We start from the raw sequence: 14,870 nt of genomic DNA on the forward strand, positions 1-14,870 counted from the left end.
ATGCTGGAATTCCTGTCAATTGATTTTCCAGTTAACTTGACTTAATGTGATTGGAGGCATTAGAGCAGAGAGGATATATCCATTGCTCCAGGTGAGTCCTGTAGACCTCAAATGTCATTTCAATGCAGAAGCAAGTCTTAGCTCCAATTAGAACAAAAGGTTCCTTAAAATAAAGATATAATGGAAAGATTCATCCAGGGCCTGATCCGAATCCCATTGTGTTCTGGGGCTCTTCTCCCCACCAAGGCAATAGGCTTTGGTTCAGGGCCTGGAGGCAGCTCACAATGTATGGGCAATTTAATAACGAGAGATGACTCACCCACTATCTGCTTTACAAAGGAATATCAGAAATGGAGGATCACTGTGACAGAAATCAACCACTATTCACACACAGACAAACCCCCCAAACCCCCCACAAAAAAAGAGAGCCCATAAAAACTACATTGTCATGTCACTTGGGAGACAAACCTGGTCCAATTAACACTTACTCAAATGTTTAACTTTACTAACATGATTAGTTTAGAAAACCAAATCTGGAAAAAAAATGGTTATGCCAAGGCGGTTTGAAGTTTGAATTGAGGCCTTTATCAGTTTGCCTTTCATTTCTGAGCCTCTAACATCCCAGCAGATCAGCAACCTTTACATGGTGCATGTTCTGAAGTCCTAGTCGTGACTGCAGGTAGCACAGGCTGAGGCTGGAGCAGGATTTATATAAAAGGTCTTTCCCACTTCTCCTCATGCAGTGTGTCTTATGGGTCCCATGGCTCCCATGTGTCCAATGTCCTTTCCATACATGATCTGCCCAACACAGGTCATATTCTGGGATATGAGAACAATCCCTGACAGAAATATGAAAGTCCCCAGGCAATGCCATCCCTGAGGCCTTTTAAGGTTCTTTCCCTCTTTCTATCTACCATGGTCACTCCTGATCTTGAGATGCTGCCTTTATGGGTTTGTTTGGTGTCCTGCTAGGATTCCCAGAAGCTACCAATAACAGCAAGTGACTTTGATAGGCTAGTACACCAAAGGGATATCTAGAGACCATACTTCTCAATAGCTAGACAAGGCTGGAAGTACTGAGCATTTTAGCTATTGCTGCAGAAGCCATTTGTTTGGTAACCTTTACATTCCCTGAAAGTGTTCATTGACAGGACACATAGGGATGTATCACCACTGCTGATGGAAAGCATGAATGGATTTAGAAGGCTTTACTTATATGTCAGAGTATCTTGAATTTTGAAGCTGAAATAAAAAGTTTGAAATTACCCCAAAGTTTCTAATGCAATGGTAAAATAAAGTAGGACTTTACAACTGAGGCCCTGGTGTCAGAACTCCATTTGATTTTCTCTGATGACTCAACCTATTTCATGAGCTATTTCCATATTTCCTATTTAGCAAACTTACTCATGTCTCAGTAAAAGCCTATGATGTGATAAAGCCAAGAAACCATAATGTGTGGTACTGGTAACACCTCCCACGTAAAAAAAAAAAAAAAAAAAAAATCCTACTTCCATATTTATGTGGCTCTGCAAATTGGTTCCTGCTTTTTTCTCCCCAGAGAATGAGCTGGCAGTGTGTCTACTCTCCAATTAACATGAAGCTGTGAAAAGTGGAGATGGAGGGTCAAATTCACCATACCTGGGGCCTCACACATTTTTTTTTCCATGTTACAGGCACATATGGACCTTTGACTTCCCTGCAAGGCAAGTGTTGTTTTTAGCATACAAATGACAATGCCTGCAGAATACCTTCTTCATTCATACTTTGTCTCCTAAAAAAAGAAGCTCCCACGATAAGGCAAGAAGCTAAGAAGAGCTGTCTACCTTGTGGTGGGACTGGGGATGGGCACCTTAGGACCAGCTCCCTATGGAGCAGCTCAATTTGACCTGGGTTTTACTGGTAAGGATGCAATTTCTACCTATTGGAAAGCTCTTCAGGCAGGAAGAAGCAGGAGAAAGCCTGAGCTCTGTAACCAGAATAGACTGCAAATCACACCAGCAAATGTATGGACTAAAAAGACACTTAGGGACACTTAAGGACAACACCCACTCATCCAACTCCACCCTAGATTTCTTCACAATCTGATTTGCAGTGATGTAAAGATATGTATTTTTTGTGGCAGTTTCTTGAATGCTTGTTTCTCCTGGAGACAGAAAGGAAAGGCAGCATGTGCAGAGCAGAGCCAGAGGCTGAGCAACTGCTCTCATGCTTGCAGCATAACTGCTCCTTGCAAGCCTAAAAGCAAGGGACCAAAAGCTACATGGCACAAGCCCTGTTCAGTCCTCCAGGATCTGAAACAGGTCCTGAGAGGCACCCAGCTGTCCCTGGACAGCACAAGGGTGCTCCATCAGGAGTGAGAATGGGGAGATGTCACATTCCAGCACAGCTCTGAACTAGCACTTCTAAAGGCAACAGAACTTGCAAAATCCTCTTAAACATTTGCTCTCATCTTCTCTGGATTCTGGTATCATAATGGATAAGCTCTAAAGCTCAGAGTATACCAGTCCTGCCATCTTTCCCACATTTGCCTCTTCTGAAGAATGAAAGCATCCTGATAGCAGCCTTCCCCTTGTTATAGCTATAAGGGTCTCTACTTTCCATCAGAATTTTGTTTTTGAGGCCTCTATTCCTTTGTGAAGCTTAGCTGGCAGAGGGACACAGGCACATTGAACCAGGCAGTTCAGCCTTCCACCCTTCAGCTCTGAGATTCCCCACACACCTGCCTGATCTGAGCTTCCATCCTTAGCAATGAGCCACTCGAACCCAAGCTCATTTGAGCTATAAAAGCCTCCTAAATCTTCCATCCAACTAAATCTGGTGAATTTCCTCAGTGCACAAACCACAAAATGTGAGTGGAACTGTTCCTTTCCCCAAGGATGAAGGTACCTATTGGGTGTTGCTGTCTGGAAGCAGAGAACCAGGGACCCTACCCTGCACATGTGACTTCAAACACATTGCTTTTTCCCAGGTAGGTTCTACCCTGATTTGACACACTCACCTTCATATATTAGTGCTCAGGTCAGAGAACTCACACTAGCACTGAAGTAGCAGAGCAGGCATCAGCATGAGCATGGGAATACAGCCCTCTGGGAGGCAGTATTTGCATCCCACTCTGACTTGGACTTCCTTTTGCAAGAAGGAGAGGTGAATTGAGCTTCTCCAGCCAAGAAGAGGGGGCCCCTGCCCTGAGCAGGAATATAAACATCAGTGTCCTGAGTCCAGGCATGACAGCAACTCCTCTTCAGGCTCCCACAGGGTTGTGGCCTTCTATCCTTGCTGAATCCCAGCCCAGCATCTCCCTCTGCTATCGCTATGCTTAAAGCCCAGGATAAGAGCTCTCTTCCAAATATAAAGTGGTGCCCTTCCCTCTCTGCTAATACCTGGCTCCTCCACCTGGCCTGTGATCTTTTCCAGCTGCCTTGGTCAAAGGTCAAGGTCAGCAGTCCCTCTGTTAACCCCTTCAGCTCACTGCCTTGTGCCCTGCAAATATTCCATCATTGAGTCTGCTGAGGGTTTCAGCTTTCCAATCCTTAAGAAACAAAGCTGGTTGTCTGCCCAGAAGGGTTTAGTGCAGTTTTAATGAGAACTGTTGTCTGCTTTGTTTCTGTCCAGACTGTAGGTCTCAGTACTCTGGACATGGCCACTCTCACTAAGCTCAACAGTCTGCTTGGATGCTTGTGTGGGCTGAGAAGCAGAAAGCCCTTTCCAGAGTTTCCCAAAGGGGACCAATTAGGTCTTTCAGAAAATAAATTGATCTGCTTTTACTAGATCATCTGCCTTACCTCCCTAGCTGTTGGTTCCCATGTTCAGGTTTCCCAGAGCCCAGGCAGGGCTGCTGACACATCCCTCTGACACTGGGTAAGAAATCCAAGGTGCATCTCCAGTAAGACCCTCTCATCTGTCAGATTTACTTCCCTGGAGGTAAGAAGTTACAAGTGGATGGTATATGCACACATGCTCTGCAGCCCAGATATTTGCCATAGATTTTTCAGCTCGATAATTTGGAATTGCAGATCATAAATGTGCTGCAGTGATGAGTTGGGAAAAACCTAGAAAATTCAAGATGAAAAGGGGTACATGCATCAGACATGCTGGTCCTTCTAACTTTTTTTTTTCATTTAAAAAAGTGAAAAGATGAGTATTACCCACATGCCTCAGCTCCTGGCACCCAGAGGTGATGCATGTCACACATAAGCTTTGCTCTAAGGACCAGGGCAAGTAACATCCCTTGTCATGGGTTGGAAGGAAGTGGGGGCTGTGCCTAGTTCAGATTTTCATCTTCAGCAAGATGGTAAATCCTATATAAAACATGCATGAATCAAAACAGAAGTGCCTGCCTGGCTGCTGGGAAGTGACGCCACCGTGACTCATGTCATTCTGTTTAAAACAATCCTCCCCCTCACCTTCTCCCCTCTGTAGTGATGCACCTTGGTGGCTTTTCAGCACACAGCACAGTGATACTTTCCCATCTCTCCTACCTTCTTACACCACTTTTGCACCATGGTGTTTTTCTCAGGTGACCTCTCCTGCCACCAAGCTCTCCCAAAGCATTCTCACAGATCACTCCAAGTAAAACAAACAGCTTGCTTTTCCTGGCATTTTTTCCTTTATTATTTTTTACACACCATAAAAACCATTGCAGTTTTTTTTTTTTTTTCACATTCACGAGATCTCCTGGAAATTATTGCCATTTCCCATACATATTACATATTAAAAAATACTAAAAAGGTCAACAGACAGAGACACTCATTCTGAACTCTCTGTGGACACAGAAGCAAACGTGAGCAAGACAGAAATAGTTTTTCCTGGACAAAGGCTGACTAGAGGTGACTACACATTCTAAGCAAGTCACATAACACTGAAAAAGACCACTTGACCATACACAATACACAATGGGAACACTTGGGAAGGGGTGGAGAAAAAGTTGTTTTGGAGCTGAAAGCTTGTCAGGTTTTTTTGGTGTGAAGTCCAGCAGTTACAGTGTTTTACAGTGTTATCTGATGGGATGTGGATGTGATGAGGATTGTTGAGACATTCAAGTATTCTAGGGCTGTTCTTAAATAACAGATGGGAGGATAATAACTCAGCAGGGTAGCTGATAGACCTTATGTCCCTGCTTTACTTAAAAGCACATCCAGTACAAAGGCAAATACAGAAGTACAGGAAATGCCACACCTGAATGGACCCTCCGGTCGGGGTTGGTATCCAGTTACACTGTGGACAATACCTGACACTTCAGAGGCTGGAGCACAAGAGGGGAAGTTCACCTGGTTGTGCAGCAGTGTCCTGGAAAAGGTGCTCCCTCTCCCCACTCCAGCCCTTTGCTACCTGAAACATGACACAGGAGAGGGGAGGAGGAAGGCCAGAGAAAGATTTGAACAAATATTCACTCCCGCCACCTCTGTGGTTGCAAAGGTAGTGCTTTTCATTTTGCTTCCTTCCCTGCTGCTGCTATTTATTGCTAGAAACTTTAAATAAGGGTCTTTTCAAAAATAAGATTGGAAGGAGATGGGAACTGAGAACATACTAAATGCATTTCTCATTGCTCCCCAGGAATCTGGAAATACAGTAGTGGGTGCACATTGTGTGGTTAAAACCCTAAAAAAGCACTTTGTATTTTTTTAAAAAAAAGAACAAAAAAAGTTCAGAAAACCTGCCACGCTTAGACCTCTTGCATCTTACAGTCACAACATATGGGAAGTATGACCCATGACAACCACTCCATCTCAGAATAAGTGGATGAAGTTTCTCTATTGCACATTCATGAAATGTTCTTGTTGGGGATCACAGTTTGGATCAGGACCACACCAGCTCCAGGCTCCCCACGGTGCTCAGCAGGACGAAGATGCCGTCATCGGGCTGAGCTTCAGCTGGTGGACAGGAGAGTGGATGGGCACAGAACTCAACACTGAGGTAGGAAAGGCGAAGCATGAGCCCTCAAAGTTTTTGCCTAAAGTCAGTTCCTCTGCAAAGAAAGATGCAGCTTCTCTCTTGCACGAGGTGACAGGGGGGCTGGGGGTGGAAGACAAGATCTCTGACTCATATTGCAGCAACTGGCCCATGAAACCGAAGTTTGGTGAGATCAGGCTCCGGCGCTGCTTGATGTAATCAAAGGCTTCCTCCAGGCGCAGCTTCTTTGTCTTCATGAGATAGGCCATGCAGATGGTGGGGGAGCGCGAGATCCCCGCCTCGCAGTGCACCAGGATCTTGCCGCCTGTTCGCCTGACGTAATCTGGGGGGAAAAGCCATTGCAGACATCAGCTGTTGTTGGGCATGGAAAGGACACTGTGCTGGAGGGGACACAGCCAGTCTACCAGCAAAGAGAGGCTTGTTTGCTCTTCTGTTGGGTACTAGGGTGACATGGAGATTAAAAGACAAGGAGGACAAAACCCAGCTTATGACAGACCTGAGCATGGTTTCAGAATCTGTGGATCTTGATTTGGCTCTTTTTGCACTTTTTAGGAAAGTACATCCTTGTCTCCTTCCTTGTGCCTACTTCTCTTTTGGAACAACTGACATTCAAGAACATTGTGATGCAGGCAATGCTGTAGCTGCATTTCTCTGCCTGCAGCTCAAAATGTTGTATAAAGCTAAGCCTGGACAGCCCTCCCACTACCTGGTCACTCAAAAACTGCAGGGGCTGTCATCATCTTTGTTAGAAAAACAGGATTTTTCTTCAAAATCCTAACTCCCTGCTTGGCCAGTTGGCAGCAAACAGCAGTATCAGGAGGTACCCTTGGGTGGAAAGGCTGAGCTCAGTCCCTGGGGCCTCACCACAAAGCACACAGGCACTGGTAGGCAGCTGCTAATTATAGCCTGGTTAAAGGATGCTTGGACTTAAGTCAGGATATAAAAGGCTTATGCAAAGCACCCATTTTACACAACAGGAGCCACTGTGGTTACTCACACAACACAATGATTGTTATTAAGGAGAATGCGCTTAAAATAAGCCCTTTCCACACAAAAACACTGTTCAAAAAATAGACTTGCCACTGCTCTATTGCCTTGAGCAACATGTTCAATTTCCAATTTATGGATAACTGTGAGTGCAGTGCCCAGGGAAACACACAGAGCTGAGGAAGTTATCATTTGCCTGCCTTCAGTTGTCTGCCCGGGGACTATAACTGCCACGACCAGTTATATTTAGCTAGTGCACAAAATAAAGAAGACATGGATTTGAGTCATCCCCAGCATCTACACTACATGCCCAATTTTAAAAGAAAGTGAAAATTAAAGTTGTCCTCAAAATCTGGGAAATTTCTAAGTGACTCGACACTATCAGAAGGGGTTGAGGATAGAACAGAAAGGTGCCATAAATTATTATTTCCCTGAAAGGTGCGAGATGTCCGGGAAGGGGAAGGACATAGAGAGCACCATCAGGTCAGGCTTTTGGAATTCTGCCTGCACCGTTGAAGGACTCAAACTCAGCTGAGCACTGAGTCCAATGAGTCTGTAACTGTGTTTTTTTCTCTTTCTCTCTTGAATATTCCTGGAGAGCAACAGTACCAATTTGAACATGATCTCCACCCAGGCTAAGGCTTCTCCATCCCACAAAACCATGTTGTGCTTCTCGGGGAGAATCCTCTCCTGTGCTCCCTGGCACAGCTCGTGTTCACTCACCCACTCAGCCGAACACAGGAAGCTTTGAAATGGAATAGCACTAACTTTCTAAAGGCCTCCTCATTTTTTTGCATTAGGTGTTTGATTAAAGGGTGAGATACCAGTATGATCAAAAGGAGGAATGTAAAGAGCTCTGTGATAAGGGAGGACAATGGATTTCTAAGACTCCACCTTTGGGATATCTCAGCACAGTAAGGCAGTAAGCAGACTCTGCTTCGCCTGGTTGTTACTGACTCCGGCATGCAAGTCCAAGGAACTGGGGGTTTTCCTTCACAAAATTCAGTAAACTTCAATGTGTATTTTATTTTAAAGTTAATTAAATGTATTTTTAATTGATTTTACATTTTAAATGAGTTTAAAATACATAAAGAACTGAAAAGTTGTTCATTTGTACCTACCAATGAAATCTATGGCTTCCTGGAAGTGAGAGCTGATGTCTGCTGTGTGGCTGTCCTCCACTGGGATCCACTTGTAGCAATACTGGTCTTTGAAGGACTCTGAGCTTTTCCTGGACACATTTAGCAGGGCTGTGATGTGCAGGTTAGCAAGAAACTCGCACTTGGAAGCGTGATAGGCACTACCAAGGTAGAGAAAAGGCAGGATTTCAACTGGACCGCCCTGGAAGTGAAGGAGCAGAAACATGTAATTCTTTTTTCAAAAGTCCAGAGACCCAAGAGCGACCAAGGGAGCCCATGTGGGTGCTTGCTCCCTCCCTCTCTCACTTTTTTGGACCCCAGCGCTGCTGGCCAGTGAATCAGTGGCGAAGCCCATGCAGGAAAAATGTTTTCATTTTCTTGTCCACATCTGCAAGGTACGAAGTCAGAGCCAACCGACTCATGTGCAGGATGTTTGTGGCTTTCTTTAAAGTGCTGCCCCTTGCAGTGCACCCAAAGTGCTTTCATAGGTGGTGCCCATTTCCACTGAGGCTTTACCCAAATGGGGCAAGGCAGGAAGCCACATCCAGCAGGGATAAAGATTAGGACATAGGAAGAGGCTGCTTTGGCTCAGCCAGGGCTTTGCCCCTCTGGTCACACCTCCAAAAGCAAAACAAAGCAAAACAACTGGACATAGGCTCCCCATCCCCCTTCACCCCACACCTCTCTGGAGCACAGCACCCGCTGCATCACCCACTCTGAGACGTCAGCTCAGTTCTTCCTTCCTTCCTCAGCACAATCAAAGGCTGGATGACGAGATGGTGAAAGAAAAGCCACCATCTGACACAGCTTTCTGAGCTGGCAGGTAACTTTCCATGATGCACAGGAGCTGCTGCCACCCCCCAGCTGCAAGAAGCTGCCTTTCCACTCCCCCTGAACTGCCCACATGGTGGGTTCCCATGCATCAGGGACAGCTGGCATCCAGCCAAGGTGGCAGGAGGACGCCTGGTGTGGGAGGTACTCCCTGGAGAGCAGAGAGGCGTCACAAGGGACTCCCCTGAGCAGCAGGAAATGCACGCCCTGGCGGAAGCATCCTGACCGCAGGGTGACATCTCGGAGCACACATAATCCCCGGGCTGGGTGGGCACAGGATGACTTCCTCTGTGGAAACCCCACTTCCCCAGCCCAATGGTGGGTCTCACTTCTCAGAGGCACTGGCTCCTTGCCAGCCTCAAATTCCTCCTGAGATCTCAGAGGAGTCATGGGCAAAATGTGCTCCATTGTCTGATGGAAAAGTGACACTCCTGGCAGCCTCTCCCCTGCCCATTCTCAGTCTCCACTGGAGTAGTGAGCTGCTGACAGCTCATGCTGCCTGGGTGTGTGATAAGAGAGCTCATAAATACAGTTTTGGGGGCTAGATACAGTGTTTTGCCTCCTTCTGCCCAATTTTGAAGCCGGGTGGAGGTGATGCTGACCAGCCACACACAAGGGCAACTTATTCAGCACACAGGCTGTCAGCCTGGACTGTGACAACTTATTCACAGCCCATGGCAGCACCAGGCCCACTGACACCCTGCCAGCCTCCAACAGAGCCTGGTAGCAGCAGGGAGAATTCCCAAGGGGAGGGTCACCCCCCACAGCCATGACACACACCTGGTCATAGGCAGGTTTGTGGTTGGCACTCGGCTTCTCACAGTGGCTGGCAAGGTTTCTCTCTGCTTCTGTCCTCTCCGGGGAAATGAGTTTTCCATTCACGCAGCACTCAGGATATTGAGAGTTAAAGGTTTCATATCCCCCTAGGGAAACAACAAAAAGAGAAAAATATGAATATCTGCCCTCCCAAGTACTGGTTTAATTCAAGTGAAGGACAAACGAAGCTCCAGCGCTTGCAATTCAGTGGGATAGCAGTGCCCAGCAATGAGCTCCAGGGGACTGTCAATGAAGGATAGTGCTCCTCTGGGAAAATGGGTTTGCTTAAAAGACTTTGGGCACCCAAGGAAAAACCTCTGATACCACTGACAATTATTAACTTGCCAAAACCCAGTGAATTCAGATTAAAGCTGTTAGCAAATGTAATTCTGTTAGGTCTAGCAACCATTAACTCCTGTACAGTGGGGACTAAACTCCCTCTCCCCAGGTTTTATACATGACCACTAATTCCAGCATTTGAGGCAGAGATTTCTGTATTCAGGATCACCTTTTCTAAACCTGTCATGAATATATTCACTATGACAACACACAAAATATTTTATTTGCATTTTTAAATGGACATAAACACAAGAGGGGGATGCTTGCATGTGTCTCATTAATCACCACAATGCATGAAGACAGTGAAGTAATGAAGATGGTCCCACTGAAACCAATCTATTAAATAACAGCTATAAAACTTAATGAAATCCTGTGACAGCATTTGACAACTGAATAGCCCCACATGAGCTATTCTGCACGGTTAAGTGCTGCGTTCATTTCATTCAGTGTGCTGCTAATGAAAAGGAATTAATCCTATTATTACATTGTTACTCAAAGTTTGTCGTCAGCTAAGTTGTTGCCTGTTTCCAGGCTGGGAATATTCTGCATGAAAGAACATCATCTCCAAAAAGTACCTGAATAAGTCAGGTAGCAGAAGCAGCCTGGAAACGTCAGCAGTGTGCCACATGTCTGCCACCTGTGCTTTCTCAGAGCAGAAATGAATGGCTCCTGAACAGCTACATTCAATTATCCTTCAGTGTGGCCCTCAAGTAAACAAGGCTTGGAAGGCAAAGCCTCCCGTTTGTGATTCATTCACCTGCAACTGTTTCACCCTGATAAGCTGTGTCGGTGTGGGTGCCCGGGTGCAAGGAAGGATTTTGAAACAAGGGAGGTGCTGAGGATCAGAGCAGCTGCAGGACCCCCACCAGCATCACTGCCAGGGCTGCCTGGTACAGCCACCTCTGACAGTTCAGCCCCGCAATGCCGGTGTCTCATCTGTTCCCAATGTTTGAGCAGTTGTGTGCTCAAATTCATGACGTGCTGCTGTCACCCACTCATTCCTGCCGTGGGGTCCTCGTGTTGCAAGTGGCCAGCATGACCCAAAGCCCACTGAATGTGATGAAAGTCTGTTTTCCATGACAGAGGGCAGGAGAGTGACTTTACAGCAAACAGGCACTCAGCACCTGCACCTTTCCTCCTACCCCCAGCCACACTCTGCCAGCTCATCCCAGAGCTCACAGCATGAGGCAGTGGTCCAAGCAGTCAAGTGACCGTGGAGAACATGGTGGTGGTGGGAGGTGTTTGATAAAATGATATCTGCAACAACTGGGTTGAAAAAATTATATCCCTAGCAACTCACAGTGTGAAAAAAACAACAAACACAAGAAGCTCTACAGAATTCCCTGATCTCCAACTGCCCTTCATGGGGTGAACTTTTAAATCCTCTTGTTTTGCATAGCTGACCTTATCTTCCCCCAGTCCTTGCCATGGAATAGGAAAAGTATGTCCAGTTTATATAAATAGCCATGATCCCCATTTATGCCCTATGTTGCTGTTTTTGCACTTGAATGAACACAGAAATCTGCCCCAGCCAAATGTGCATGTGTGTTTGGACAGACATGCATGTCTCGTGTCTCTTGGGGCAGCTAACACATGCAGCTGGTGAATGGTTAATTACAAGCCTTGGGGATCAGGATATTTGCAGGCCATTCTTACAGTGAGTCATCTGCTCATCCCATCCTCCAGCAATCTCCTCTCTTCCCCCTCCCCACTCAACCTACCTTCCCTGAGGTCATTTCTGCAAATACTGGGTTGCTCATCATGGAGAACTGAGCTGCACTTCCCTTTTAATCGATAAGTAATAGAATCGTTATCAGCACCAAGGGAGGATCTGTTATTTTATCTTTTTTTTTCCCTGACACACAATCACTCTCACCATGCTGGGGCTGAGCTCACCCAGAGTGAAACTGCACCTACACAGATGAAAGATGTGACCCTGCAAGCCAGAAAGCAACAGAGGGAACAGGGCCTGGCATGCAATGACTCAGTTCCAGCTGCTCTCTCTGGGATCAGATCCTCAGCATCTTGATGACCTGGTGGTCTTGATGACCTCCTCATATCTTATTGCCACGAGACCCCCTTAGCACTTCAGTAGCCAACACCTCCTCCCAGCTCTCCATGCCTAGGAAGAACAGGAATATAAGGGGAAACCTCAAGGAGGATTTTTCCTGGTGGTTTTACAGCCTATTATTTGCAAAGTTGGTAGCAGAGGCCTCCAAAGGACCCTTTCTCCTGATCAGAGCAAAGTGTTCCAGGGTGATTTATATTCCCACTGTGCCAAGGATCTTCCCTCAGACCACAACAGCTTCCTGGGGGTCTGTGGCCCCAGTGAATCACCAGTGCTGCCCACTGAGTCATGGGCCTGAACCTGCAGCCCTAAGCACTTCCAAAAAAGCAAAAGGAAACTGCAGCAGGAAAAGCAGGAAACTTTCTCATACACTGAGAGGAAATGTCTTTAGCCTCAAATCAACAGGCTTCCAAGATAAGACACTTCACAACTCACAAGATGTACAGAGCAGAGCCTACACTAACCCCTCACTCCGGATAAACTACCCACAGCCACAGTCACCACTTCAAAGTGTGGGGCTGGTACATGAAGAGAAAAGGATGATCGTATGGCCAAAAAAGCAGTTTGAGAGTCAGCAGAGCTTAATTTGGCCCCTAGTTTACCACAGACTTCCCACCGTGACCCTGAAGATATTTCTTCATCTCTAGTTTAGTGTAGTCCCTAACGATTTGAATGACACAGTGCCAGTATCTCTACCCTCCAGTAGCAGAATTTGTGCTTTTGGGTGACTGTCAGATCCAGCAAAGGCTGATAGTGGCTGGACGGAACCAGGGTGGTGGCAAACAGCCGGGGAGCATCCTCCTATCTCAGTACCAGGCAATATCCGGGCTGAAGATGCCTCTGCCCCAGCGAGAGGTCGTTACAGAAGGCTAAAACTGGGTACCTCAGGTCAAAAACTAGTGATAAAAGACTTATTAAAAGTGAATTAACCCTGGCCTTTAGAACACAGGGGCAGGCTTTATCCAAGAAATATCGTCTGGTTTTCCCCTCCCTTTTATGGCCTCATGCTATGGCAAGGGGGTCTTTGGAAACTCCTTGCTCGGCGTGGTGCCGCTGCGGGAGCCCCGCGGCCGCCGCGTGTGCGGGGCTTCGGGCGGGAGCGGCCCCGCCCGGGCACGGCCCCGCTCCCAGAGAGGGTGGGAGCTGCGCTGGGAAAACCGAGAGGGCAGAAGGACAAAGGAGCTGCCAGAAGGGGGGAGGCAGGGGCGGAAGGACAGGGAAAGGGCGGGCTGCTATGCTCGCTATGCTATTTATCGTTTTATTAGCCCGGGTTACACGGAAGGAAAACAAAGAACCGCAATCGAAGGGCTGTAATACACGTGAGGTATTTCTGTCTCCCGACGAGCCCCGGAGTTTCGCCTCTAGGTTTCCCCTGCCAGCGTCCCGATGTGCCCGACGGAGAGAAGCCTCTCTGCCCTCGGTGGAGGGGCGGGCATTGGTTCCAGAGTTTCGGGCGCCCAACACGGGCGTCCGTGTGTCACCGGGCGGAGAGCGAGTAGCGGTGGCCTCGTCTCTCCTCATATCCGCAGGGCTGATTTTGTTTCCCACGCAGTGCCGATGTCTCTCCCCCTTTGATAATCTGCAACTTTTGCTGTTCTTTATTGATATTCTCTGCTTTCCCCTCGGCGTCTTAAACGCGTGGTGGGGGTGAGCGGAAAGGCATTTCGGCTCAGCCCGCAGAGTCTATCCGGGATTTATTTCCAGTAGGTGGAAAAGAAACAAAATCCCGGTGTTACCTCCCTGCCCTCCACCAATAATCAGGTTCACTGCAGGGCGAAGGAGAGGCAACGGGAGCACCTCAGGGCCGCCCCCAACCAGGGGGGGTTTGAGGGTCGACCGCGCCGTTCTTCCCCAGCCCCTGTCCCTCGGGTCCCCGCGACCCCTCTCACCTTTCAGGAAGCAGACCCTGGCCCCGGCCTCCGGCAGGCTGGAGAGCAGGGCGTTGAGGACGATCTGGGCTGTGCTGTCCTTCTTCAGCTTCTGCCAGTGGCCCGTGTCCTGGTCCAGCACCACCACGGCCGCCAGGCGGGCAGCCCCCGCCGCCCCCTCGGCGCCCGGCAGCAGCCGGGCTCGGGCCGCCGCGTCGGGCACCACGAAGTGGAGCGGCACGGCCCCGCCGCGGGCCCGCCGCATCACCACCGAGTTGAGGTTGACGTTGAGCGAGCCGCGGAGGCAGGAGGCCGAGTAGGACAGGTAGGGCCGGCAGTCCAGCACCAGGCAGCGGGAGGGCTCCTTCCGCAGCAGCTTCCGCAGCTGGCGGCAGTCGAGGGACGTGACTTTCATGCCGGCCGAGGGTCGCGCCCCGCCGCAGCCGGGGCAGGAGCGGAGAAAGCGGCAGGAGGGTGCCCGGTGCTAGCGCAGAGCCGGCGGCGATGGGATGGGAGGGAGGGACGGAGGCACCGCGGGGCCGCACCGAGCCCGGGCAGGGAATCCCGGCCGGCGCCGCCGGGCATTTATATGAATGGGAGGCCGGGCCGTGACGACACTGCCCAAATAAGGGGAGTGACGCGCCCGCCTCCCAAACATGGACATCCCCCGCCCCGCGCGCCGCCCCCTGGCGGGGATCCCCTCCCTCCCTAGCGGCGGTCGGTCAGGATCGGAGGCAGAGGAAGCTGAAAAACGCTGCAAAAATTCTCCACTCATCGGCTGGGGCTCATCCCGACATCATCCCCGCCCCCTCCCCAGAGCGTCAGGAGACTAGGGAAGCGTGCTGGGGGACGGTGGGGGGCGGGGGGAGGAAGGAAGGGAGGAAAGAAGGGTGGGCAGCGCTGGGGCAGGCT

General features: G+C 48.8%; 1 protein-coding gene across 1 annotated transcript; it reads right to left on the minus strand.

Annotated features, from left to right (window-relative positions):
- Positions 1 to 4,597: 4,597 nt before the first annotated feature.
- Positions 4,598 to 14,456, minus strand: DUSP5 (dual specificity phosphatase 5). The gene is made up of 4 exons (XM_053983593.1): positions 13,980 to 14,456; positions 9,648 to 9,790; positions 8,019 to 8,238; positions 4,598 to 6,232 (listed from the first exon to the last, which is right to left on the minus strand). The coding sequence occupies exons 1-4, from the start codon at positions 14,371 to 14,373 to the stop codon at positions 5,832 to 5,834; spliced, it is 1,158 nt and encodes a 385-aa protein (XP_053839568.1). The 5' UTR covers positions 14,374 to 14,456; the 3' UTR covers positions 4,598 to 5,831.
- Between the last annotated feature and the right edge of the window lie 414 nt (positions 14,457 to 14,870).

The sequence above is a fragment of the Vidua macroura genome, chromosome 8 (genome assembly GCF_024509145.1).
Source record: "Vidua macroura isolate BioBank_ID:100142 chromosome 8, ASM2450914v1, whole genome shotgun sequence".
Lineage (NCBI taxonomy): Eukaryota > Metazoa > Chordata > Aves > Passeriformes > Viduidae > Vidua > Vidua macroura.